The sequence below is a fragment of the Rhynchophorus ferrugineus genome, unplaced genomic scaffold (assembly GCF_030347505.1).
Source record: "Rhynchophorus ferrugineus isolate W39M unplaced genomic scaffold, kcgeb_rfMv2 rfM4, whole genome shotgun sequence".
NCBI lineage: Eukaryota > Metazoa > Arthropoda > Insecta > Coleoptera > Curculionidae > Rhynchophorus > Rhynchophorus ferrugineus.
Genome location: NW_027472583.1, coordinates 31,662,953 through 31,690,260, shown reverse-complemented (window position 1 = coordinate 31,690,260; position 27,308 = coordinate 31,662,953). Strand labels below are relative to the sequence as shown.

The 27,308-nt window shown below is 32.3% G+C and overlaps 1 protein-coding gene across 8 annotated transcripts in view; it reads left to right on the top strand.

Annotated features, from left to right (window-relative positions):
- FMRFaR (FMRFamide Receptor) overlaps positions 1–27,308 on the top strand; it is a 327,763-nt gene that overhangs the window by 255,379 nt on the left and 45,076 nt on the right. For all 8 annotated transcript variants that reach the window (XM_076402262.1, XM_076402261.1, XM_076402267.1 and 5 more), the window contains 2 exons: positions 17,759–18,282; positions 21,215–21,608. In XM_076402262.1, coding sequence (XP_076258377.1) covers positions 17,930–18,282; positions 21,215–21,608 — 747 coding nt within the window. In that variant the 5' untranslated portion in view covers positions 17,759–17,929. The remainder of the gene's footprint in view (positions 1–17,758; positions 18,283–21,214; positions 21,609–27,308) is intronic.

Below are 27,308 nucleotides of genomic sequence, written 5' to 3'. Positions count from 1 at the left end.
AATAATTTCATTACTTGTTACAGTCGAGAGTTGACACAGTTTACAAGAGACAATTAATGGATTGATCAAGCCTAAGCAACTTAGGACGAATTATTGCTTTGCAGTCTCACCATGCACTTGGTATTATTCAATATTTTCACTGATAATTCAAGTTGAAACCAACTATAATACTTCCCTTGGTACCTACTCTTAACAGATCAGTTGAAAAGTCCCCGGCTTGACACATAGATGGTGCTACTAGAATTAAATCCATATGTTAGCCCAAACCCTCAAAAGATGCGTGAATAAATTTGATAGCGGTCGGATCATTAGTTTGTGAATTATAGCATTTTGAGTGAAGCAACTTTTGTTATTTTAAAAAAAAAAGGAATTTCGCGTATTGATAAAATATTACTTTTTGAAGGTAAAAAATACATTTGAAGCAAATACTTGGCTTGATATAAAGTTTCCGGACACTGCCCCAGGAAAATCAACCATCAAGGATAGGAATGCTAAGTTTAGACGTGGTGAAATGAGCACCGAAGACTGTAAAGGCAGTAGACGCCCAAAAGGGGTTATTACCGACGAGAAAGTCCAGAAAATGATTTTGAATGACCATAGATTGAAACTGAATGAAATAGCAGACACTCTAAAGATATCACTGAACGTGTTCATCATATCATGCACGAATACTTGTGTATGAGAAAGCTCTGCCCAAAATGGGTGCTGCCCGAGCACACTTTTGATCAAAAAGAACGACGAGTTGGTGATTCGGAGTAGTGTTTGAAGGTGATCGTAATAAATCAGAGTTTTTGCGTCGATATGTGAGAATGGATGAAACATGGCTCCATAATTTCACTCCGAAGTCCAATCGACAGTCATCCGAGTGGACTACACACGATGAACCCACTCTAACGCATGGGAAAACGCAACGAAAAGGAAGTAGCATCAACATCGACTATTACATAGCGTTATTGGACTATTTGAAGGACGAAATCTCCGAAAAACTGCCGCATTTGAAGAAAAAGAAAGTGCTTCTTCACCAAGACAATGCACCGTGTTAAAAATCCATGAATTGGGCCTCGAATTGCTTCGCCATCCACCGTATTCTCTAGACCTGGCCCCCAGCGACTATTTTCTGTTCTCAGATCTCAAAAGAATGCTCGCTGGGATGAAATTTTTGTCGAATGAAGAGGTGATCGACAAAACTGAGGCCTATTTTGAAGCAAAGGACAAATCGTACTATAAAAATGGTATCGAAAAGCTGGACAGTCGCTATAATCATTGTATCACTCTTGGAGGGAATTATGTTCAATAAAAATTTTTTTGCCAAAAAAATGTGTTTTACTATGGTAGGCCGTGGACTTTTTAATTGACTTGTTATGTATACGGTTCAGGTCTATTTTATCATCCATAGTTTTAATTTAGAATTTCGTTCGTATCTTATATCAAAATTGCAAGAGAAAATGAAAGGAATACAAAGCAATTCTGGAACTAGCGTTCACTTGAGTCTTCACAAACACCACACAATATCCGATGAATCTTGTTGGACTTTTCCCTTATGGTTTCATTGAATATGTTTTGCTGGAGATATACTACTTTAATTACCTTAAATATGTATAAGGTCCTTATAAGACTTATCGCAATTGAATAAGTTCACTAGTAACACTAATATGAATGTACATAATGAATTGTAACCAATTGAGTTTCGCTGTAATAATCGTATCCTTGGTTTTATGATTATAATCGCAGTTCAACACTACAATTAATTTATTAGTGTTGTGATAAATTAATGATACTAAACTTATGAATATTTGGAACAGGTTTAAAATGATATTAAAATTCCATCTGATTTCTATGTGTGCTCACCATCTGGGCTATGAATGTAGTATGAAGTTATTTGCTTGTAGTACTGCTTTCAAACGAAATTCACTGGATTGTCTATCTTCAATTATATTTTTCTTTATATATATTTTTTTTCTTATTCTGGATATATGGAATCAAGTTTCACTTTGGTGTTCTTTGAGAGAACAAAGCGTCCCCAAAGGATGATTTTTAACATTGGTTCTCCCATATAGTTCCAACAGTTCTATGGCGTTGTAAAAATGTGTAAACATTTTTTCACTTTCATTAATTTTATTATTTTTATTTTATTTTATTAATTTTTTTAAAAATAATGTGTACACACTTTTTTACATCGATTTTTTGAACTACGTTTTAAGGCTTTTTATATTATTATAGTTTTTTATTTTTATTGACGTTTTATAGATTTTGAGGCAGTAAAATCTTTATTTTGTCAACATGTCCGTTATGCGTTTGGCAAGTTACTTTCAACCATGAAAGATTTACTTTGAGTATTATCTTACGTAATTTGATAATAAGTCGCTTAATTCCTTTAACCTATTCTTCATTAACAGACATTATTAACTCTGTCTTAAAGAGATAAATATAAAATAACTTGTTGTTTTATTTAAAATATTAAAATATTATCTCTAAATTAAATTATAAAAAAGAAACAAATAAATAATATAAAAATGACCAATAATAATGACAAATGATAATAATAATGATGAAAATAATAATGAAAAATTGTTTTTTATAGCTTTTCAAAAAATTAAACCACACAACAAATCACATGATATCGCTGGTCAGTAAACATCAATCTATAAAATGAGCGACGTATTGAACTGATATTCTTTAAACCTTGTATATTTTTAGAGCTATATCCTGTTCCCCGAAAATAATCAATTCGTTTGAATAACAAACTTTTTAAAATAACAATTAATTTCTTTATAATAATAAAAAGTATGCGTTATTTGGCTATATTTAAAAATCAAATCTCTAGATAGCATTGTTTATGGAGAAATATTTAAAAAGGTCTCTATAACTTTATTGGGCCGCTTTAAAACTTAAAACACCATAAAACATTTTCTAGATATTACTAATGCATACATAATTTTTCGAATATGTTCGCAACGAAATATTTTTATTCATTAAATCATTCTTTGATGTTTTAAGGCCGGTAAAAATGTTGCAAAATATCGATAAAATTGGATTTGCCCCTACGCAATTACGCCAACCGTCATCATTTTTCCCCAGCAGCGTAACCTTTGGGAACGGTAAATTTTTAAATATAACAGCCACACTTAGCGCTGTAAAAAAGATCGTGTTATCATTCAAAAGGATATAAAATTTAACGTTTCATAGAGGATTCCACATCGTTGAATTTACACCACTTCTAACTTTATTATATCTTTAATTATTCAATAAAATGGAACTATGTACGGAGAATTGTGTGTCGTTTATCTAGCCATTTGAGCTGGAGCTACATATAGCAACTGATGTTTCTTTGGTAATATTTGACATTTTTTAACGATATTGATACTCAGTATGTATACAGAATATTTCTTGTAAACAAATCTAATTTTTTCAATTACATGGTATATTATATATAATTATTAATTTATTGCTCTTGTTCTATTGTACTTGGACAAATATATAAGCAGGATGAGTGTTGTGTCAATGCATAAGTATGTGTTTCTCAAATTAAAATTGAATTAGATTTCTTAAGCTAAAGTTAAGATTAAACACCATATATATAATTATACACCATGCACGTTCGTGTTGTTTGGTTCGCTTCAACTTCCTGCATATTATCCAGTAGCTGTATTTCTTCTACTATACTGTTGCACGTCGTTTTCCTCTAGATAGCAAGAAAAAAAATTGGCAAAGTTAAAGGACTTTATCTACAATAAAGCTTACTAACTACGAAGGTTGGATGGGAATAAATTGTTAGTAATAACCTTCCCCATAATCATTCCCCACCACATGGTTTAGCAAGTCCGGTAATAATTAATATTCCAAAAATTTAATTTTCTGCTAACGAGCTAAAGATAAAAATCATTATTAAGATTGCAGTAAGACCGCTAGTGTCGACAAAATGGTGGCACAGTGTGTGTCCCATAAAAATGTTAATTATATATCGTTATAATAATATTCTTCAAAAACTGTCAATCAAGTCTTATCGTCACCAAGTTATAAAGAACAAATATAATTATATATCTGCATCAGGCTAATGAGAACTAATGTAAGTCTTATTGAACTATATTATGATTACAGTTTGGTATATGCGCGTTATGATATCTCGAATATTTCAAACACCACAATACTTATAGTCTGTTCGATAAAACATTGAACTCATATCCTCTAAATTGAAGACGTCAAAACATTCGAATTTTAGTTAATTTTGACTCTGATATCACAACATTCTAATATAAATAAAATGATTAAACAAAAATATCATGAAACATAATTTATTTTAACAATATAGTACGTCTAATGCATGTATTACTATCAAAGAAATTAAACTACAAATAATTATACTGTCATAATAGTTTGTAAGTTAGAAATCATATTTAGAAAATAATTAAGATAATTTAATATTTTGAAGCTTTAATATTTTATTAATTTTATACATTTACAAGGCTCTTATTAAAATAAGCTTCAAAACTACAATTTGTATATAATTTGTTTTCCGAATTTGTTATTGCAAAATATATCACAATATATTTTGTACTTCACATCAGGAAACCTAAGTCTCAAGTGATATTCAAAAAATAATAGCCCAGTTTCTTGAAATATGCTCTATTTTGTTCTACACTGTACAGTAAATCAATATTCAATTGAAATCATTACGTAATTGTTTTTGATTTAAAATCCCGAATTATAAAAGGCAACCCTCGTAAATGAACGGATATCGATTGACATTTGGATATAATTGATTTATTGTATTATGTTCCTGCTGAAGTGTATATCTCCATAACTTTACCATCAATAGAGAATCTGTAAATGACATTGAATGATTGATGTAGTTATATCGAAAACTTCTGATCATAATCGATATGGGAAACACCATTATAATCACCATTGTCTATTATTAGGTACATACCAATAAGATTCAGGTGTTAAAAGCTAGCTAAAAATAAAATTGACTTTGTGAGCCTTAAAAAATGACGAAACTCTAACGAATATTTAACGAAACTTCAAAATATGAACTATAATTTATCGAATAAATGCATTTTATCGAAATGTTTGAAGTGGTGCATTTTTTTGAAGAATTTGTTTGAATAATTAATATCAATATTACAACAAAATGTCTTTACAGTCATATTATGTCCAGTAAGACATACCTAACATATACAGTTTTGCATATAGTATATACACTACCGTTCAAAAGTTTTCGGGGTTCATTTTCTTTCATTCACTTTTTAAGTATTTCCTTCAGCTAAGCTGAGCTCAATGGGCATCAATTCTTCACATTGCTATTAAGTTTATGACATGCTAGTTCAAGTTTCAGAAAAGAGAAGTCTCGCGTTTGTGAAATTTTATTATTTGAAAAATGTTTTAATCTCGTTTTTGTTCATAAAACCACTGAAAACGAAAAGTAGTTATAATTGTCTTATTGTTGCTGAATTATTTTCAGATTCGGAGTTATTTATTCAGTTTTCCTTGAATTTATTTGAAGGTTATAAAGTAATAATTGCGTAAATAATTGAAAAGTTTATTGATGCAGATTGATTGTTTGTAGTAAAGGGATTTCTGAGTATGACATATGTGGAGAAGACATAATCTCGAACTAGAACTTCACATGATAGCAAAACATGTCGGGCAGTATTTACTAGTCCACAATAATCACACAAAGGAGGAACATCGCCAGTTATAAAATAGGAATGTGAGAACCGACAATGTCCGATCATTAATCTCTTAAACAGGACCTATTTATATCTTTTAGTAGACAATATTGAAGAAGCAAAAGATTATTGTTTAGTGACCCATAATTTATTATCACCCTCCAGTAAGTCTCATTCCACATGAACAGGACATTTATTTTATTGTAATAATGGGATATAGGTCTATATAATGTGACAGACTAAGAATATCTTTTCCATTTAGAGTGTCTTTTTAGCTACGTGGTCTGCTTTCTCATTACCTTCTATACCCATATAACTTCCCTTTCGCCCAATAAGAATGTGGTAGATGTTATAGATGCGAACATAATAGGGTGTTTAAAAACGCATCTTGAATTGCTCTAATATATAACTCAGGAAATAGGTACAAATCAACCAATCACTGATCCCAACCACCAGTACAATCTGCAGAGCTTTTGAGATAGCTGCTAATTCTGCCGACATTACGGATGAATATGCATGAATATATATGATTTCTATTATAGAGGACCCATAAGGAGTTGCGCCTACTTCTTCGGACAATTGGAAACTATCCGTGTAAAATTTGATAGTTTGAATATAGCGTAAGAGGATCACCAAACAGTCAAATAGGCCTTTGAGGGTGCTAGGATGAAAATTATTCACTCTATGGACCATTCTATTTATAGGCAACGATGGAAAAACATAAATAATAATTAAAGCTGGAGACATCAAGTTTGGCTCTATTAACGTCGATTATTTCTATGATTTTAAAGAACTGGTCTTTAAAAGATCGTGCGATACATGACGATATAATGGTTCTAGAATATAAAGCAAAATCTGTAGGCTATTCTAAGAACTAGCTTCAATATTCTATATTATTTTCAATGGCTGCAAGCTATTGTAGACTAATAACTGGGTTAATTGTGTGTTTCCGTTTGGGCGAATTATGCATCTATATACATGTAACAAAGCATAAAGTTTCAAATTGTATACGAGCTCCTTCTAAGTAAGCGTTTGGTCAAACTAAGCAGTTAATTTAATTGATCACCACTGATTCTTTGATATCAATACAATTATAGTATTTATTCCTTATTAGTAAGATCTAACTTGCTGTTGGTAAATTTCTTGTTGTTAGGTCAAAGTTAATCAGTTATTTACGAATATATGGGTACACACGTGGAAAATTAAATAAAGGACTATTTAATTAAAATAAAACATTCAGCATAGTAGACATTTCCGTTCCTTTAATAATTAATAGAAGAGAGCACGTTAGCAAACTGAAAACAGGTAAATGCGATATTATATACGAGATGATTTATTAATTATGCTAATACTAATTGAAATGGGATTTGGGGTAGATTAAAGTTGTTATCAGTCGTGTGTGTGGTACGCAAACCCGCACACTTATGTTGCAAGCGACAAATAAATTAATAATTTTATTGCCAATGCGTAAATATTCAGTTACAAAACATTCGGAAACATGAATAATGAATTTAACATATTTGTTTTAAAATTTACGTGTTAGAAACTGGGAAATGATTTTTTTTGTTATATTTTACTTATATTATTACATTCGACAAATTAAACTAGATTTTACAATGGCGTCAGTCCAAGTATTTTCTGAAAAATGTAATATAGTTTTCATCAAAAAGTTCACCATAAAAGACTTTGTGAAGTGCTTTTTAATTCTTCCTATTAACAAATACGGTCTCAATCGCCTTCTATTATGAGTTTTGTAGTTCGAACTTATGGCTTGTAATATACCGGTTGGAATGGGAGATGTGGTAGGGAAACCAATTACGGGTTAATGGCGTTTATTAATTTCAGGACAAGAGTTATCTTAAAAGGTATGAAGACCTTTCAACTATTAATTTCTAAATTGAGCAGTTTTTTTTACATTTCAAAAGCACATGGTACACATAACAACTAGTTATTAACTATAACTATGTAGTAATTTTTCTGCATAATGTTTTAAAATCTAAGACCTAACCTTAAGTAACATTTGATGGATCTACTCCTACTGGTGCACTTCATATATTTTTAAAGTACGGCACCGTTTTCACAAATAACTATGACAGTTTAGAGGACATTCATTTCTTCAGTCTCCGGATAACTGTTGTCGAGCAGTTGTAACAAATCGACGTACTTGTGATCACGCTACTTTTCTTAATGCTTTCTTTATGCTTTTTTTCTAATGCTTAATGTAAACCTTTGAATTTCTTCGATGAGCGCTGGTACCCTGTCCTCATGCCCCATGGTGCATTAAAAATGCTGCGGAGAATTTTTATTTGTAAATTTGTTCAATGTTAGATATCTTCGTGAAAGACCATAAATGCATATCGTAGTTCTACACTGACTTTAAGTTGCTTCTACAATAAAAGTCTATTGTGAAGTATTTATGTTATTTGTACTGTCGTCGACCTAGATGAAAAATAATCACCATCCTTGATGAGAGAGATAATTTTAGGGCTCAGAAGGCTTAACTGACTAATTAGTATATTCACTGCGGCATCAATAGAACTATAAAACATGTATAAATACAAAATTAATGATGGAACGGCACCTTTTTCTCTCATAAGAACACAAAGTGATTTTCAATGAATGTTTGCATAACAACACTCAAGTGAGAAAGTATTCCTTAGTTCAAAATGTACCGGAAGTTCACAGAGAAGGAAATTCTTAAACAAAACAAAATTACAACAGGTCAATTGAAACGTCCCCGGCCTGACACATAGACGGTGCTACTAGAATTAAATCCATATTTTTTCAATTAGCCCTAATTTGTGAATAATAGCATTTTGAGTGAAGCAACTTTTGTTATTGTGAAAAAGAATGGATAAAAAGGAATTTCGCGTGTTGATAAAATATTGCTTTTTGAAGGAAAAATATACAGTTGAAACAAAAACTTGGCTTGATGCCGAGTTTCCGGACACTATCTCAGGAAAACCAACTATCAAGAATTGGTATGCTAAGTTTAGACGTGGTGAAATGAGCACCGAAGGCGATGAACGCAGTAGGCGCCCAAAAGAGGCTGTTACCGACGAAAACATTTAAAAAATCCACAAAATGATTTTGAGTGACCGTAAATTGAAATTGAATGAAATATCAGACACTCTAGAGATATGAACTGAACGTGTACATCATATTGTTCACGAATATTTGGGTATGAGAAAGCTGTGTGCAAAGTGGGTGCCACTTTTGACTATAAAAAACGACGAGTTAAAGATTCGGAGCAGTGTTTGAAGATAATCAAGGGTAATAAGCCCGAGTTTTTGCGTCAATTTGTGACAATGGATGAGAAATGGCTCCATCGTTTCACTCTGAAGTCAAAAAATTTTGTTTTACTATGGTAGAGCCGGGGACTTTTCAAGTGATCTGATAGTAAAGTAGTAAAACATTAATATCAGAGACAATAATCTTTTAATATTTTAATTATTAATGTCATATCCAATTTACAATTACTTGCTAATAATAGCAATCAGATTAAAAGGAAATATTTCGCAGAAAGTAATTTTGTGACAAAATATGACGACTCTCAATTGCCATCAAAGACGAATCTCTTATCTGCTAATTGAAATTAATTAGGCCTAAATTATTGGAAATATTTTTAAGGAAAGATGTATTTTTCATTATTCTAATTGGATGAGGATAACTGATTAGGTATTATATTAATATTAATCCGCAAAAATAAATAAATTTAAGCAGTGTACAAGGGTGCAATGTATTTATGAGGGTTGATATTTATATTTCTAGCCTAATAATAACAAAATAAATATTGATGATAGAAATTATAATTATTGCTTTCAAAACATTCTTCGTGAAAATCAGTATTCCTTTCCATGCTTTGGAATCGGTATTGGTAGCATTTCGATTACCTCCACAGCATGCTTTTTGAACGTTCCAACAGCTTCTTTAGAGTTGTCGTGTTAAAAATCACTGACTACGTAATTTGTTTTTAATGTTTGGGAATTAAAAGCTTATTGGGTACCAAGTCAGAATTCTACGGTAAAGGACTCATCAATTCGATAATTTTGCTGGTTAACAATTCCATGATTTGAGCAGCCGTGTAACCTTTTGCAATGTCATGATAGAGAATAATTCCTTTCTTACGAATTTTCCAGATTTTTTCCGAATACTTCTGGAAATAGATGGTCCTATATCATTTACAGTTAACACTCTTATGTTGCTCCAACACCTCTGTCATTATATATCCGGAAAAATTGGAAAATGGCAATCATTTGCTTCGACCTGATTCTTTGATGAACAACTTATAATGGTTAAAGATTATTTATGCTTAGTTTCGAGCTTATTTTTCAGACTCGCAGATTTTGAGGCACCTTGAATGCGTTAGTACATCAAGGTCATGAATATTCTGCTTTGGTGTCGATGTGAATGATTCTCCTGAATTAAATCATTATTTTTGCGTTTGGGATTGGCATAGTAGATCCAGTTCTCATAGTCAGTTAAAATACGTTACAGAAAAACTCTATTTTTGCTGACAAGCAACGAAAGCTCGATATTAAAACTGTTCGAATTAGAATTATCAGTCAACTCGTATGATAGTTGTTTTCCCTCTTTTTGAAACTTTCTCATCGCATGTAGACGTCGGATTCTTCAGTGTTGTTGTCTGAAAGTTTTTAAGAGTTTTGACAAAGATGGGGGTTTCGTCCAGTAGGCTTTGTCATTATTGTCCTCGATTTTTTTAGGTCCTTCGGGCTGATCTTTGTCTTTGATATTAAAATCATCGATTTTATATCGTTGAGATTTGAAGGAGCTACATCAAATCAAACACAACAAACAAAAAGCTAAATCATGCTAAGGGGAGACCTGTTACTTTAATTTAACAATTAGGTAAGGATATTTAGCAGATACTTGCATTGATATAATCGCATTTCCGTCATTTTCGAAAAAGGGTTTGCTGATTAAATTACATGCAGATACATAATATTTATCCACAAAAAGATTATTCTTTTTGCATTGTTTTTTTAAACAAAGTATTAATTTATATTTTTATCAAAGCTCTATTTAAAAATATACTATTAAAGAATATTATTTATTTTACAGATGTATTAAATTAACGCCAAATTCTGATTAATTAATACATCGAAAAGACGTATTATAGAAATATCTCACGGCTAATGTGTAGTAACAGCGGATTTACGGAAGATTCCCTAAGCAAGGTCTAGATAATCTTCCAATTTCTCAGATAATGTCCTGCATTATTTAATGCAAATCCTGATCGGATGGAGGAGCTCGTTTTAACCGTTCCGCAGGAATTACGTGAACGTCGATTTGATTTTGTGGTTAATATTGATTTACTTGATGACTAACTTGGATATACACTTGAATGCATTATGTATTTTGATTATTGTTCCCGGAATAGGATAAATTTGATTATTCTTCCAATTTCCATAAATTTTCTGTTAGCAGGCTGGTTTTGCGTCAATAAGATAAACGACTTGTTCAACGAGCAATATATTCAAGACCGTGTCAAGAACATACATATATCAGATAAGGATTGGGAATTATTGATTTAATCAGGTGCTGGCATTATATATATATATATATATATATATATATATATAACACGTTAATTGAAAAGTCCCCGGCCTGACACATAAATGGCACTACTAGAATTAAATACATATGTTCTTTAGTTAGCCCTAACCCTCAAAAGATGCGCGTATAAATTTGACAGTTGTCGAGTCATTAGTTTGTGAATTATAATATTTTGAGTGAAAAAACTTTTGTTATTGTGAAAAAAATGGATAAAAAGGAATTTCACGTGTTAATAACATATAGCTTTTTGAAGGGAAAAAACAGAGTTGAAGCATAAACTTGGTTTTCTGCCGAATTTCCGGACACTACTCCAGGAAAATCAACCATCAAAGATTGGTATGCTAAGATTAGACCTGGCGAAATGAACACCGAAAACGGTGAACGTAGTGGAGGCCAAAAAGATTCGGTTGTTACTGACGAAAACATTTAAAAAGTCCTAAAAATGATTTTGAATGACCGTACATTGAAATTTAAATTAAATTGAAAGCAGATACTCTAAAGATATTAACTGACCGTGTACATCATATCATTCGCGAATATTGGGGTATGAGAAACCTTTCTGCAACGTGGGTGCCAAGCGAGCTCACTTTTGGCTAAAAACAACGACGAGTTGATGATTCGGAGCAGTGTTTAATGATCAAGCGTAATAAACCGGAGTTTTTGCGTTAATTTGTGACAAAGGATGAAACATGGCTCAATCATTTCACTCCGAAGTCCAATTGAGAGTCATCCGAGTGGACTGCGCAACCCGCTTCAAAGCGTTGGAAAACGCAACAGTCGGCTGGTAAGTTTATGGCGTCTGTATTTTGGGATGCGCATAGAATAGTTATCATTGACTATATTGATAAAGGAAGGACCATAAAAAGCGACTATTATATAGCGTTATTAGACCATTTGAAGGAGGAAATCTCCGAATAACGCCACATTTGAAGAAGAAGAAAGTGCTGCTTCACCAAGATAATACACCGTTTCAATAATCCATGAATTGGATTTCAAATTGCTACCTCATCCATTGTATTTTTTAAATCTGGCCTCCAGCGATTATTTCCTGTTCTCAGATCTCAAAAGAATGCTCGCTGGGAAGACATTTTCGTAGAATGAAGAGGTGATCGACGAAACTGAAGCCTATTTTGAAGCGAAGGACAAATCGTAGTACAAAAATGGTATCGAAAATTTGGAAGGTCGCTATAATGAGTGTATCACCCTTGAAGGGAATTTTGTTGAATAAAAAAAAATAATTTTGCGAAAAAAAAGTGTTTTACTATGGTAGGACTTCCGATTTAAAATTGCTCTGCCGGGCTTTTGCGGTAAAGCGGGTCATCCAGGTCCAATGAAAATAGAGCCCAAAGTATTTGGTTATATATTATGTGTCACTGATCTGATTCCTGGTTGCTTGATTTGGGGCTATTTCGTTTTATCGGAATTTACTTATTTGTAGGGTATATTACATAAATATTTTAGGCCTAAAAATTATGCCTTCCTCTAACTGCTTTAAGTGTGTCAAATTCTCCTCTTATCGTCCTATAAGCCTGTTAACTGCGATCTATTCGAAAAATTATACGAGAATTCGAGAATTATTATTCCAGACCATCAATTTGGCTTCTGCAAAAAACACGGAACCATAGAACAAATACATGGATTAGTCACAGTAACAAAAACTTAAACGATAAAAAATATTGCTCCACTGAATTTCTCGATATTTATCAGGCCTTAGACAAGGTGTGGCACACTGGACTCATGTTAAATTGAAAAAGCTTTTGGCCCATACGCACTTTCAACTACTGAAATCGTACCCCACAAACAGACGTTTTATTGTCAAACAGGGTGACGAATACACTGACCTACACCCAATATTCGAGACTTTACACGAGAATCCAATATCAGCCACAAGAAACCTCCAACTTCATCTTAACATAGTCGAATTGTGATTGAAAACGTGGCGTATCAAAGCAAATCAGACAAAATCTCCCCATGTGACATTCACCCTTTGTAGAAGAACAGGTCCCTCAATAAAATTGAATAATCATTAACTTCCGCAAGCAGACAACGTTAAATATCTGGTAATGCATTTCTATCGACGTTTGACATAGAAAAACAAAACGCAAACAGCTTGGGCTTAAACTAAACCAAATGTACTGGCTGATGCGTAAATCTAAATTATCATTAGATAACAAGGTTTTGCTGTATAAGTCAATATTTAGGCCCATTTGGACCTATGGTATTGAACTGTGAGATACTACTAGCAAATCTAACATAGATATCCTCCAGAGGTTCCAGAATAAAGTGTTGGGGTCATCGTCGATGCCCCATATTACGTGTCCAACAAACTGATTCAGCGCGATATCCCCATAGAACCCATAACAAGTGTGATTCGGAGTGTTAGTACGAAGTACTCTAAAAGACTATTAGTCCATCCCAATACACTCGCCAAACAGTTAAATATACGCGATGACAGTGAAGTGCGTAGTCTCAAACGCAAACTGCCATACGAACTGATTAATAGACACATATAGTGAGATTTAATAATCTCTAGAATAAGGTAGAATAGTTTTTAGAATAAGTTAGGATAGACTTTAAAATAAGTTAAAATAGTATCTATAATAACATTTAGATTATAATTGTTCAGCAGATCATTTACTGAAGTGATCTTCTACATCTCAGGATGGTTATATTATATAACGGAAATCATATAATAATACTTATCGCCCACGGACAGATTGTTGACGTTCTAGGAGATTAATAATTTAAAAAAATTGTGTTAAATTTCAAGTCTCAAAAAGGGAGGCGAAATTTTTGCTAAGCCAATTAATATATAGACGTAGAATATAATAAAATTTTAGACGCCGTCCTTCTCCCTTTATCATGACGACAATCAACCAGGCTTGTCGTTAATTTATCACCGGGTAGAAAACTGACCGGCGAACTATAAAGGGGATTAAATTTTAATTGCGGACGCATTAGAGCGACAATGCGTACCAGAAATAGTGCGCCCGACGCTGACCAAAGCGCCATCTGCCGGCACGTTAATCTCGCGAGAGCGCCGAGCGATTCGACGGCGAAAGTTCTTGTAACGGTTCGTTTACGACGTACGTGTGGGATTACGTCGGGATGCTTCTGGATTAGAACTCCCGCTAATAGTTTAAACATTCTCATCGGCTACCAGTTGGCCGGGGTGCTAAATTCAAACTAACATTTTGTTTTTTATTCCCGTTGTTTGCTAACTAAACAGTTTGAATGCTACGATAATAAATGGAATTAAAACTGTGGGTACGGTTAATATTGACGGATCAGTGCGGTTTACGTCTAGATAAAAAGAAAATATCATAAATCATACTAAAGCAGTATAGATGGGGGGTTTGGGAATCTTAAATTTAAACAGATTTGATATTTAATTTTTGAATTTTTGATTTTTAATGTTTTCTTCTATACTTTGAAGTCCCTTTTTCACCAATTAGAGTATTTCCGGACAGGACCTGAAGATTAACGCAGGCTTTGAACCTCGGTCCTAGATATGAAATCTACCGACCAGCTTGTGACCAACTTAGAGGTCATCCCAAAAGACATCTGCTATAACTCAGTCTGGTTACTGACCCTACTGGAATGGTTATTTCTTACGCATTATTTCTTAGCAATGATGCTTATAAGTATTTACAAACACAAACATAAAGTACACCCATGCCCTCTGGGATGCGAACCCGCGATTATAGAAAGACCATCCTATCCCTTTAACCAGTAATCTCACTCTATTCTATTCTATTTCATGGCTAATTTCTATTATTATATTTTGGCCCAATCTTCAGCATGTTTTTCGACCCCGTTCAATACTATTACAAGTATTTGGATTCAATATCTAACAATTTTTTGTAAATCAATCAACGGTCTAGAGATGGATCAGAAGACCCGAATTTAATCAACAAAATTTTCAATATTAGAAAATTTTATTTAATTATTTTGACTTTGCTATTTACACGCCATTCTAAAAGCATCAGGTATTTTCATTTCCAAGCTTGATTAAGTTAGATTTGAGAGACCTTCAAAATATTTCAGAGTATCGGAAAATAATTTCAGTTCTTTTAGAGCTTACAGTGTCAACTGATACACATACTGTGTCGCATTGTGTTCTATACTAATTTCAAATTCCTTTTTTGGCTTCGTCTAAGCTATTATCTCAACTAGCCCAAGGGATTTTAGCTGATTTTACACTGGATGGGAAAAACATTTGTAGGTGTCGGAACAAGGGTTTCAGTTGGTTTTCGGTTTAGGGAGTGATGACTGATTCATGTTGGTGATCGCTATGGCACGAAGGTTCTTGATTAAAGAACTGCGAGATTTTATCGCGTTCAGGTGGTTCTGGCATGGGTCTCAGTATTCCCATCATTATATAACTATAGCCAGATTTCTGTAAAATTTTAATTAAACCATATACAGCTTCGCTATATTTCAACCAATATGCTGCTATTTTTTTGTGTCTTGATGTAACCGTTCTGTCATCGGATGATTGATTGTAAAAAAAAATCCCATGGCAAAAAGAAATTTCCTTGGAAATAACTTGTACATTGTATTTGAACAAACGATCTGAAATATCCGCCAAAGTGCAGACGTAAGAATGTGTTCGTTTTGAAAACAATATATTGGAAGTTTTCTTTGGCGATGAAAGATGATAAATATTGAATCTCACCCATGCTGATAGCTCATCTTTTATTTACCTTCTATGGATTTCGTTAATCTACTGCCCTCTACTTCTACTCCAATATCCCAAATAGGATATCACTTATCAACTTATCAAAAAAATGAGGTATTAAAATTCTGTGAAGCTTTTTAATAATTCTTAAAATTTCTTGCAATATTAATTTTTACTCTTAGTGCAGTAGATAATGTATTTATTACACGTAATATTCAGCTAGTGCTTTTTAAGAAATTCTAATGAAACCTGAAATTAATTAGAAGTTACTACTACTAAAACTGACAGAAAAGTCTTAATAGCCTTTAGAATTAACTATAACCCAACGATAAACTATGTCTCCAGAACTACATCAATTACTATCAGTCCTTCAGCAAGAATATTTTTTAGCTGTTCACCGTTCACTAGCCATCAAATTAAATGAAAAGTTAATTTAGAAACTCTCAATATATTGTATACAAAGATAATAGAAATGTATTGTTGTTCTAGAATTTTGTTAATCTATGTTGCGATGAAATTTTTGCTTATATCGGGTTTTTTTCACAACTGTATATATTTAAGTTATCGGACATATTATTCCTCTCTACAGAATACGTAAAATTACTTTACGTGATCAAACCATTCTTAATCATTTTTTACCTAAACTTGCCATAACCCTTTAATATTTCCATCAATACAGGAATAACCGACAGTAACATTTAAATAGCACTACTTAAAAATAAATAACTTCCTCTAATAATGTTTTACTACACTTAGTTTTCGTTTTAATATTGTTTTAAATATATTCAGTTCTTGTAAAATTTGGGTATGTTACGTTTATATAGTTTATGTAGTATGTTTATGTAGTTTACGTATAATATAAACGAGGAATAATCTACCGTGTAGTTCGAGCTGGCAGCGCGTCAGAGCCTAAAATATTTGCCTAAATAAGGTGGGGGAAAAGTCCCTCTACCATTTTGATTTGACACTAAGGCACTTTTGCCGCTACAATTTTGATTGCGCGCCATTTTGGTTATGTGAATTTTAGCTCAGTTTTAACCATTGTGTTTTGTCGATGTCCAAATATTATTATAGATTAATATACTAGACAAGAACGAGCAGAAATAGTGATAATATTTATTGACAATAATCGTTCCATTATTGTCATTTAGCGGAATTTGCGTCAATGGCAGCGGGACTTTTACCCCACGTTGTATATACTGTGTTTTACTGATCTGACGGCTATATTACTTGATTTGGGCGTATTTCGTTTCATTTTAGTTTATTTATTTCTAGCGCATATTACACAAACATTTTATGTCTAAAAATTCTTCCTTGACCGAGTCAAATTTCAGGCGTTCAGATGTCCCCTTTTTAGCAAAAAGTAGGCAACATTTTCACTAAGCCGATGAACATATAGATTATATTAAATTAAATTAGTAAAAAATTATTTCATTTATTTTGTAAAAATTATATCACACATATAAAAGCTTGGCTAGTAGAGTAATAGACCTTAATTTCGGTCTAAATCGGTGCAATATTTTTTCTTATTATTCACCAAGATAAATCGGATCTCTATAAGTAGGAAAGTAGATCTAAGCCTCCAGAAACTGCGTATAATATATGTATAAAGTATATAATATATATATATATATATATATATATATATATATATATATATATATATGTATATAGTTAGTTTAAAGTTAGTATAAAGTTATATAGTTAAAACAAAATAGTTTTCAAAGCTCCGAAAGTGCGAAAGAGAGAATTTGGAATAGAAAGTCTGTGGAAATAAAAAATCATGTTATGATATATATCATATTTACACTTATATTTTCTTTTTTTTCAGAATGATCGAAGATGTTTCTCAACTCATCACCGGCAACTATGAACAGTTGCTATCAATTTACCGAATCGAGTGTTAAAACCTTTACCATATCATTAAACATGGTTTGGTGAGGAACATTAAACAAGAAGAAATAACCTGCCCTATCTACGAATATTGTCCAGAGACAAGACCATGATAACTGAAGAAATCGACGTAACAAATGAGGTAGACACGTTCAACATCACAGCCGCAAATAACACATTCAATCCGGATGCGTTTTCCTGCCTGGACTCGCAGTCGGACCAGATTATTTTCTTTCGTTTCGTCACAAACGGTATCCTGCTGAACTTTATCGGATGTTTCGGAATATTGGGGAACTTGATCTCGATGATCATCCTGTCCCGGCCTCAGATGCGGTCCAGCATCAACTATTTGCTGATCGGACTGGCTCGAATCGACACGGTCTTGATCATCACCAGCATTTTATTGTTTGGCTTGCCAGGAATTTATCCATACAGTGGATCATTATTTAACTATTATTTCAAGTAAGTACGTTTTTTAATGAACTATTTGTTATATAATATAATAGTGTTATTCATTCTTGTTATGGGAGAATGAAAGAAATTATTATAAGGCCTATAACTAAGCTAGCATTCTCTTGAGATCTGAGGGCAGGAAATAGTCAATAGTCGCTGGGGGCCAGATCTGGAGAATCCGTTGGACGAGGAAGCAATTCGAAGCCCAATTCATGGATTTTTGCCATCCTTTTTAACTGACTTGAAACACAGTGCATTGTCTTGGCGAAGCAGCACTTTCTTTTTCTTCAAATGCGGCCGTTTTTCGGCGGTTTCGTCCTTTAAACAGTCCAATAACGGTATGTAATAGTCGCTGTTGATCCTTCCTTTTTCAAACTAGTCAATAAAAATTATTTCATGCTCATCCCAAGATACAAACGCCATAACTTTGCCAGCCGACTGTGTTTTTCTACGCTTTGGAGCGGGTTCATAGTGTGCAGTCCACTCAGATGCCTGTCGATTGAACTTCGGAGCGAAATGACGGAGCCATGTTTCATCCATTGTCACATATCGATGAAAAAACTTGTGTTTATTACGCTTGATCATCTTCAAACACTGCTCCAAATCATCAACTCGTCATTGTTTTAGGTCAAAAGTGAGCTCGCGCTGCACCCAGTTTGCACAGAGGTTTCTCATACCCAAATATTCGTGAATGATATGATGATATTTTTCGAGTGTCTGCTGTTTCACTCAATTTCAATTTATGGTCATTCAAAATCATTTTGTGGATTTTTAAAATGTTTTCGTCGGTAACAACCTCTTTTGGGCGTCCACTGCGTTCACCGTTTTCGGTGCTCATTTCACCACGTCTAAACTTAGCATACCAGTAGTAGTTGATGGTTGATTTTCCTCGGGCAGTGTCCGTAAACTCAGCATCAAGCTAAGTTTTTGCTTCAACTGTATTTTTTCCCTTCAAAAAGCAATATTTTATCAACACGCGAAATTCTTTTTATCCATTTTTTTTTCACAATAAGGTTAGGGCTAACTAGAGAACATATGGATTTAATTCTAGTAGCGCCATCTATGTTCCAGGCCTGGGACATTTCAATTGACCTGTTAGTTACATCGATGTTTAAATGATAATTAATAACTTACTATTACCTCTTTTATTTATAGACCAAAGGTAAGCGCGAAGTTGTATGAATTAAATTCAATGGGCGCGTTGAACGCTTTATATTTTTTGTTATCGTCACACATTCATATTCGAACTATTTCAGTTTTCTTATTAAATTTTCGCATAATAGTTGATTGTACTGATGTTTTAACCGTGCTACATTTGATCATAAAAAAATAAGGGAATACTACTTGAAAATTTTTCTAGCCCAACAGTAAATTAATGACGTAGAGGTTTTGCAAATCTACGTTGTCCCTATGATACTTATATTTATTTTACTTTTTCTTTACTTTTATTTTACTTAAGTTATTTTACTTCACTCATAGTGTTACAAACAAAAAGAGTTTAAGAAAAAGAATGGGTAATTTCGATTTTGTTCATATTTTTCCGAAGGAAATAAATTTTTCACACCATTTTGATCTATAAATGTTGTCGCTCTTCTGGTAAATCTTTAATTCCGCCACTATAGATCGTCTTCTCTCAATTATGATAGGGTCGTTAAAGATATTTGAAGTCTAGTGTTTTAGTGATGCTTCCATCATAACATCTTTCCTACTAATCAATTTGATTTGAAGTTTTTCATGCTCATTATAAATAATTCCGAAGTTTCTACTGGCTTCCACCACGGTGTCTTACGCATTGTTGTCGTACACGATTCGCTTTAATCCCCGTGATTACTTATATCAAGAATTTCTATATTTCGTTTTGTTTCGGCAGTGATATCCAATTATTACAATTTATAATTTAGAAAAGCAGTCCATTAAATTTGATAGTGCTCATTTACATGCAATAGTACTTCAGCATTACGGTATCGAACTATTTTTGAAATCCAGTCCAGTAAATATTTCAAAAGTGTTTTATACTTGTTCCATTGATGTTTAATTTGATAAATATGTGGTCAGTTAAAATATTTCGCTATAACTCGATCTAGCAAGTTTCACATCCAATAGCAAGCAATCAAGCGACACCAGAAGGAGAATGAATTAACTTAGACTTGAGATATTGACTTTATTTTTAATAAGAGATAGATGATATATTTTGGGATATACTTTGGGGAGATCTTATTCTACAAGCAATTATTGGTATAAATCTTGTAGAAGTGAGTTAGTAAGCACTTTAGACCTTTAGTTACTAGCTACGCTTTGGAAGTTTGAGGTTTGGAATTGCATGATAGGATGTTCGGAGGACGGCTATATATAACGTGATTTGAAGGTATTAAAATGGTCTATAATGAAGTCCTAACTTAAACACTGCAAGATATCTCGACTGGGGAACTTCTGGATCCCAGATATATTGGTCAAATACAAACTAGAAAAATGCTTTTGCGATAAATTTTGTAACGTTATGAAAAGTATACTTATTTAAGACAATTCCAAGCTAGAAAATCCTAGATGGATTCCGAGCAAAGCAGAACATCGAGAGCAAAACAGGAAATCTACCTATCTCTGTTCATATTTGGTGCGTCATTTTGAATATTTGGCCAAACTAGTTAAACGGGAACTATAGAAAGTTACCGCTAACAATTGAACAAGCGGAGTTAAAGACTTAATGAGGAAAGGTCATTTACTGATCAAGAAAACCAGACAATTATACTGCTACATGAAAAGGGAACATGACACGAACACTTTATTTGATGTTGTCTTTTAATCCGTGAAAATGGACTCATACATCTAGTATTTAATTAGTAATATCTATTTCTTAAATATTTAAAATTAATTCATAAGATATTATTAACTGATTTTGATTATACTGATAAATTTTATAAAATTTATTTATTGTATTTTTCAGGGTATATCCACATATCGCTCCAGTGGTTTATCCCCTAGCCACCGTGATGCAAACAGCGTCAGTCTACCTTACTATGACTGTCTCTTTGGAACGATACGTAGCAGTGTGCCACCCTCTCAGAGCCAGATCGTTATGTACCTATGGAAGAGCGAGAATCTACGTGATAGGAATTGTAGTTTTCTCAACTCTGTACAACATTCCGAGGCTGTGGGAGGGCAAAATTAAAGCAGAGTGGTCCGAAGAGTACAATATGACAGTATATTGTCCAATGCAGTCGGATTTTCGGGATAATGAATATTACCAGACGGTTTATATTCACTGGCTGTACCTGATATGCATGTACTTGGTACCATTTCTCTCGTTGGCTATATTAAATGGAGCGATTTATAGACAGGTAAGGGTAAATTATATCTCTTCTTCCTCATATTATATATATTTGATTTGTTTAGTTAAAAGGTTTCCTAAAATGTATGCAAGATTTGTATTAAACAAAAACACAGTATTTAAATATCGTAACAATCATAAAATTCACGAGTAGTTGTAGGCTCCTCCATATACATTTCATGTAACCCCATAACAAGAAATCAAGTAGTTTTAAAGATCAGGACGTACGTGATAATTTCTAATTTAGGCAGAAAGAACTCTGCTACCGCTTTTGAAGTAGTAAGGTCTAACGTGTATCCAACTAAAATTTCTACTAATAAGTGTTACGTCGTATACGCATCTATTTCTTGATAATCAGATGTAGATTTTCTAATCGTTAAGTGCGAACATTTCGATTTTTCGGTCTGGCAATAAGGAGTAATATTGTCAGTGATCAAAATTGTTTTTGTTAATAAATACTGTTATCCACATATGTTATATCTCTCTTTGAAGGTGGTTTTATCACATTTAAAACTTATTTTATGTTCCTATAAGCCTACAATAATTTTGCATTTTGAAATTTATTTTAGAATTTTTATCTAAATAAAAACGTGTGTTTAAATGAATAAATAAGTGTGTACATTATATTGTACATTGTACATATATATAGTGTACATTTTCTTACTAGCAATATTTGAATTCTATATCGGGAAAATGTTCCATGGATTTCAGTAGCATTCCTTTATATTAAAATTAAAAATAACTATAATTTTCGGCAAATGTAGTTTTGTTGTTTCATTGTATATGTTAAGAGGTAATTTTTAATATTTCTATTTTTTTGTTACTAAAGTGGTTCTGAATAAATAATTACTGCGCTTTTAAGTGGTATGCGTATTTAAACAACATAAAAAACACAAAAAGCAACAAACACATTGGTCAATCAGTTTTATTATTTTTAACAAAAGAATTCTAGAACTTCTGATCATCTTCTTCATCCAATCAGTTGAAATCAAAAAAGAACGAGAGAAAGAAAGTTGAACATAGTATAACATAGTACATAGTATAATATTAAATTTTATCTTTATATTTCTCTTTATCGGCAGTTTAACTAAAAACTCGCTGTATTTCCAAGTGTTAAAATAAAAATAAATGATATTGAGCCATTTGTTCATTTCCTTTTGATAAAGTTAACAGTGGCAGTAGTTCGTTCTCTTTTTTAATACCCCGCCATAAATAGGAATAATTCAGTGATGTTCTGAAACCGATGAATGTAACGATATTTTCTGAAGTTGTTATAGATCCAAAACCAGGATTACTTCCAAGTAGCAAGTAGTAGGTAATACTGCAAAGATATTCTAGAACGGAAATTTAAAGTGTCGATATGATAGTGATCTCACATGGCAGGTATTTTATTATATATTAGTCATATCAGTTGTGATTCTTATTTTCAGCAAGATAAACAAGAATTTACTCCCTCCAGTTTGAAAACCGCAAGTTCATTATTATATTTTATTATTTTATTTTATATTTCGTTTGACTCAAAAACATTTAGCAGTTTATCTACTACATTAGATGAACATTTAAATAATTTTGTTTGAAAATGAAGAGGATAAATATATATTCTTCTTAAAAAGGCGGAAATGGATAATATTCTAAGAACATTACATCCAAAAGATATTATATAAAGCCAGTTGAATTAAAAGTATCGTTGAACTTGTGTAGTCCTATACTTTTTATTAAAAATGCATACTTTAACAGAATAACTTTCCTTAAAAGTTACTACACTGATTTATAAGAAAAATGCCAATAACAGACAAAAGATTCGACTTTTCATTACGGATTCTCAACTTAAAATTCGTCAATTGACATAGGATAGATATATCACTCCGTATCTCATGTTGCTCAAGAAAACTACCTGAGGTACAACTCCGAAGAGTAAAAATTAAAAGTGCACCGTAATCGCCAAATATTGCTCCCTCAGAACATTTGGATTATTTACTGTATAACATAAATAAACAAACGTATTTTATTAATCTAAAACAGTACGGAAACATCAATCTAGTGTTTCTCTCATATTGACATAAAAACAGTCATAACACAAATCTACACAAATATTATTTTAGAGAAACGTAAAATATTTCTCTATCTGTTACTGATACTAGTGTAGTTTTTATTAAAACCGCAGCAATCATAGTTACAAATTGCGAACAGGAAAATTATACAACGCAAATACTGTGGTTATAAAACTTATTCCGTAACAAAATGCAATTTTGTTGCAGAGCACTTGTTTTGGTTTCAATATACTACAAAATAAATTTACATTTCCACATAAAATTTCACATGACAGGAAATGAATATGAGCACGACGTTGAAGAATTAATTAAAAACATTGCCTGCCGGTGAAAAAATGTTGTCGTTTACAACTGTAGATAGAATTTTGGAGATTATGTGAATTGTAATCATTTGTGGGTTTTAGCGTTTTTAATGCTACACGTATCTCCTTTAATCGAATATTTTTAGAAATCAAAATGTATTTTTTTAACATCTAATAAAATACAATCTTGCTAATACAATCTTAGATTCGAATGGAGAGATACTTAGAAATAACTGCAAAAGCTTAAGAACAAATATCGGGGAGGCCATCTACGATTCACTTATGTCATTCGTTAGCTCAAGTTGATACTACTGATTAATAGTTGATCTCAGAACACTTTGAATCGCTGGTTAAATGATGAGGGAAAAGAGAAAAGAAAAACTTACTCACAAAACTTAAAGCACTAAAGCAATGCTAATTTGAAATGTGTAACTGCACATGTATGTGCATGTATGTTATGATTCTAAGCGCCCAGCTCATATTCAGCATTAGACTTGAAGAATACCAATTCATCCCAGCTCACCAATTTGTATTTCTGATGTTTTCGGATGTAACTGAGAAAAAATATGTAAAAGGGAAATTTATTCAGCTATATTTTCTAATTCAGCTAATTATGGCACGCGAGTTTCGAATATAAATCAGCAAATAAAGTAAGTAAATTAACCATTTCTAATCATCACTTCATAATGAGATATTCCCGAATATTCAGTATTGAAAATCATTCATGTGGGAGTACCAAAAGTTTCTTGGACCAATATTGTACCAGTAACGATGGCCACATTTGCTGATGATACTGCTTTAATCGCTAAAAATAACAATATTGGTACTGCTGTAGTACGGTAGACTAGAGACAGCTGTGTAACATTACTGAGTGGACCAAGAAATGGCTTCTGCTAGAAAAGCTGGAAAATATTAAATGCTAAAGTGTATACGTCGGGATTCTAGATAAAAAAATATATTATCTGCTAGTGATGGTTTTTAGAGTAATTCCGTTATCCTAACTATCACTTTATATAGCGTAATATTATTATATTACGCTCTATAGAGTATTAGAATTGAGGACAACCACAAAGACGTAAGGATATCAACAGTCAGCGAAACAATTAGACGGTATGTGGGAAAAACCTCAAGTGGGATTGCGTGAACATAAAAACGTCGAAGTACTACAACTATCTGGCAATAGTGGACTTAGAAAAATTGCTAGTATATTGTTATTTAATATATTTAATACATTTACGTAAATAATTAAAATTAAAAAAATTACGTAAAAAAATAAATAAATATCAAAATTAAAATTACACCTTTTCATGTCATAATATTCAAAATTGGTTAAAAACCTTCATTGTAAATGATAACCAGTAATTAAGTAACCATTTAAATTGCCCGTGTACTGATGCTTATATGCTTTGATTCAAGAATCTAAGTTAACGCAGGTATAGTTAGGTCATTTTGAAAAATCCTCTTAAGAATATATTTTTAAAGGAATATAAAAGAAGCGATTTTTTTCAAAACCCTATAGCATAATACCTCCTTAATTTTGTAACATTATGCCCACGAAGTTACAGAAAATTGAAGAAAACAAACAATATTATTTGTTTTCTGCCTGAAAATTCAACAGCAGAAGCCTCAACACTCTTTGAATGAGTTTGGTCGTAAGTTTAGCAGTGTTTTTCTTGGCGATTTGAGTGAAGATGATGATGATAATGAAATATAAAAACGGAGATCATCAATACTCCATCGATTAATTTTAGAAGAGAGCTCCTACGAATTGATTTTCACTGAAAAAACTGAGAGAGTCTCAAATAAGATAAAGGAAACTATCCGGTTAAATCTGAAGCAATACTTGAAATTGATATTTTAGGCGATCAAAAACGTCAAGGGTTCGTTCCTACTCTTCAGATTGTTAACCATTACTAGAAAAATTTGAAACGCCTAACAGATTACGCGAGGACACAGCCATCGAAGCTCTAATCACGTTATTGCTTCCCTTCATAATCATAACGCCCCCGAACATACGACAAGTATACGATTAAATCACTATTTGGCGTATTCAGAAGTGTTTTTTGCATCCTTTTATCAGTATTCGTAAGAATTAGCGATTCTTTTTGTTCCCGTGAATGAAGAAAACATGTAATAATTTTAATGAAGGAGGTAGTAGCTACCAAATCTCCTAAAAAGACCATGAAAATTCGCCAAGGGACACTGAATTTGAAGATTTCAAATGATGGAGAAAAAGAATATCTAGATCGAAGTCATTAGATCAATTACAAAAAGAAAAAGTGTCTTTTTTTAGAAATATTGATTAAGACAATTTTAGATTAAGTATGTTTAAGTATACTTACCTTATTCTGTTGGTTTATACCCGACCAGCGATAAGATATAAAAATGATCTGTTATGGATGATTTTTCTCCATATTGTCTGAGAAGGGAAAGAACGATGAAAAAAGGAGCGAATTGCGTCAGAAAATTTTCAATAACGTTGCCAAATATCTATAACGCCTAAGCTCTTTCCAATTTCCAATCTAATATCAGATAAGCAAGGATCTTTCTCTAGTGTAAATGCGGCCAAATATACGCCTTTTTTCTGTACTGATAAGGAGCCGCTATACGTGGTATCTCAAATATGTTATAGAATGCGATTTTTTCTTGAATTTTTTTTGTAAATTTACAATTTTACTATTAAAAAAATATTTTACAAAGTATTTTTCAGAATTAGTTGCTATCTTTAGGATATTTTTAAAAACATTAAAATTTACTGGAAAACTACTAATTAATGAAACTGGTGATTATACCGATAATAACAAGTGAAAATAGAAAGATAATGTTTAGTAAATATAAAACTGGGTTTCCTTTTTTAGGTTCCTTTTGTACTTTGCCACGATTTTACCTATGTAATGTCTATTTTGAACTAAAACACATTAATTATAATCGTATAATAATAGAGCGGCAACTCAAGAGGGGACTCGATCATATAGTAGATGTGACTTTGATAGCCCTTCATCGAATTTTATTGGTTTGTTTAAATTTATATTGTAGGCACCTGCAATGAAAATATCTTATTGTTAAAACATTTCAGTCTATCACACTGAGGAGGAACGTGACAACTTAGCCACACGTGACTAATTACAGATATCACGTTTTATTACCAAATAAAATTGAAATAAAAAACTAAATATATATTAAGAAACTAATTTATTAAAACTCCATACCATTCAATACAATTTTAAATAGGAAAAATGTTTAATAATCACCATAAACCTTTTTTTTGCTTGCGACGATTTCATATCATCGTCAATTCGCGACTCTTTCGTCATTTCGCTAATTATGTTTCTGCGCTTAAAACGGTACATTCCATAA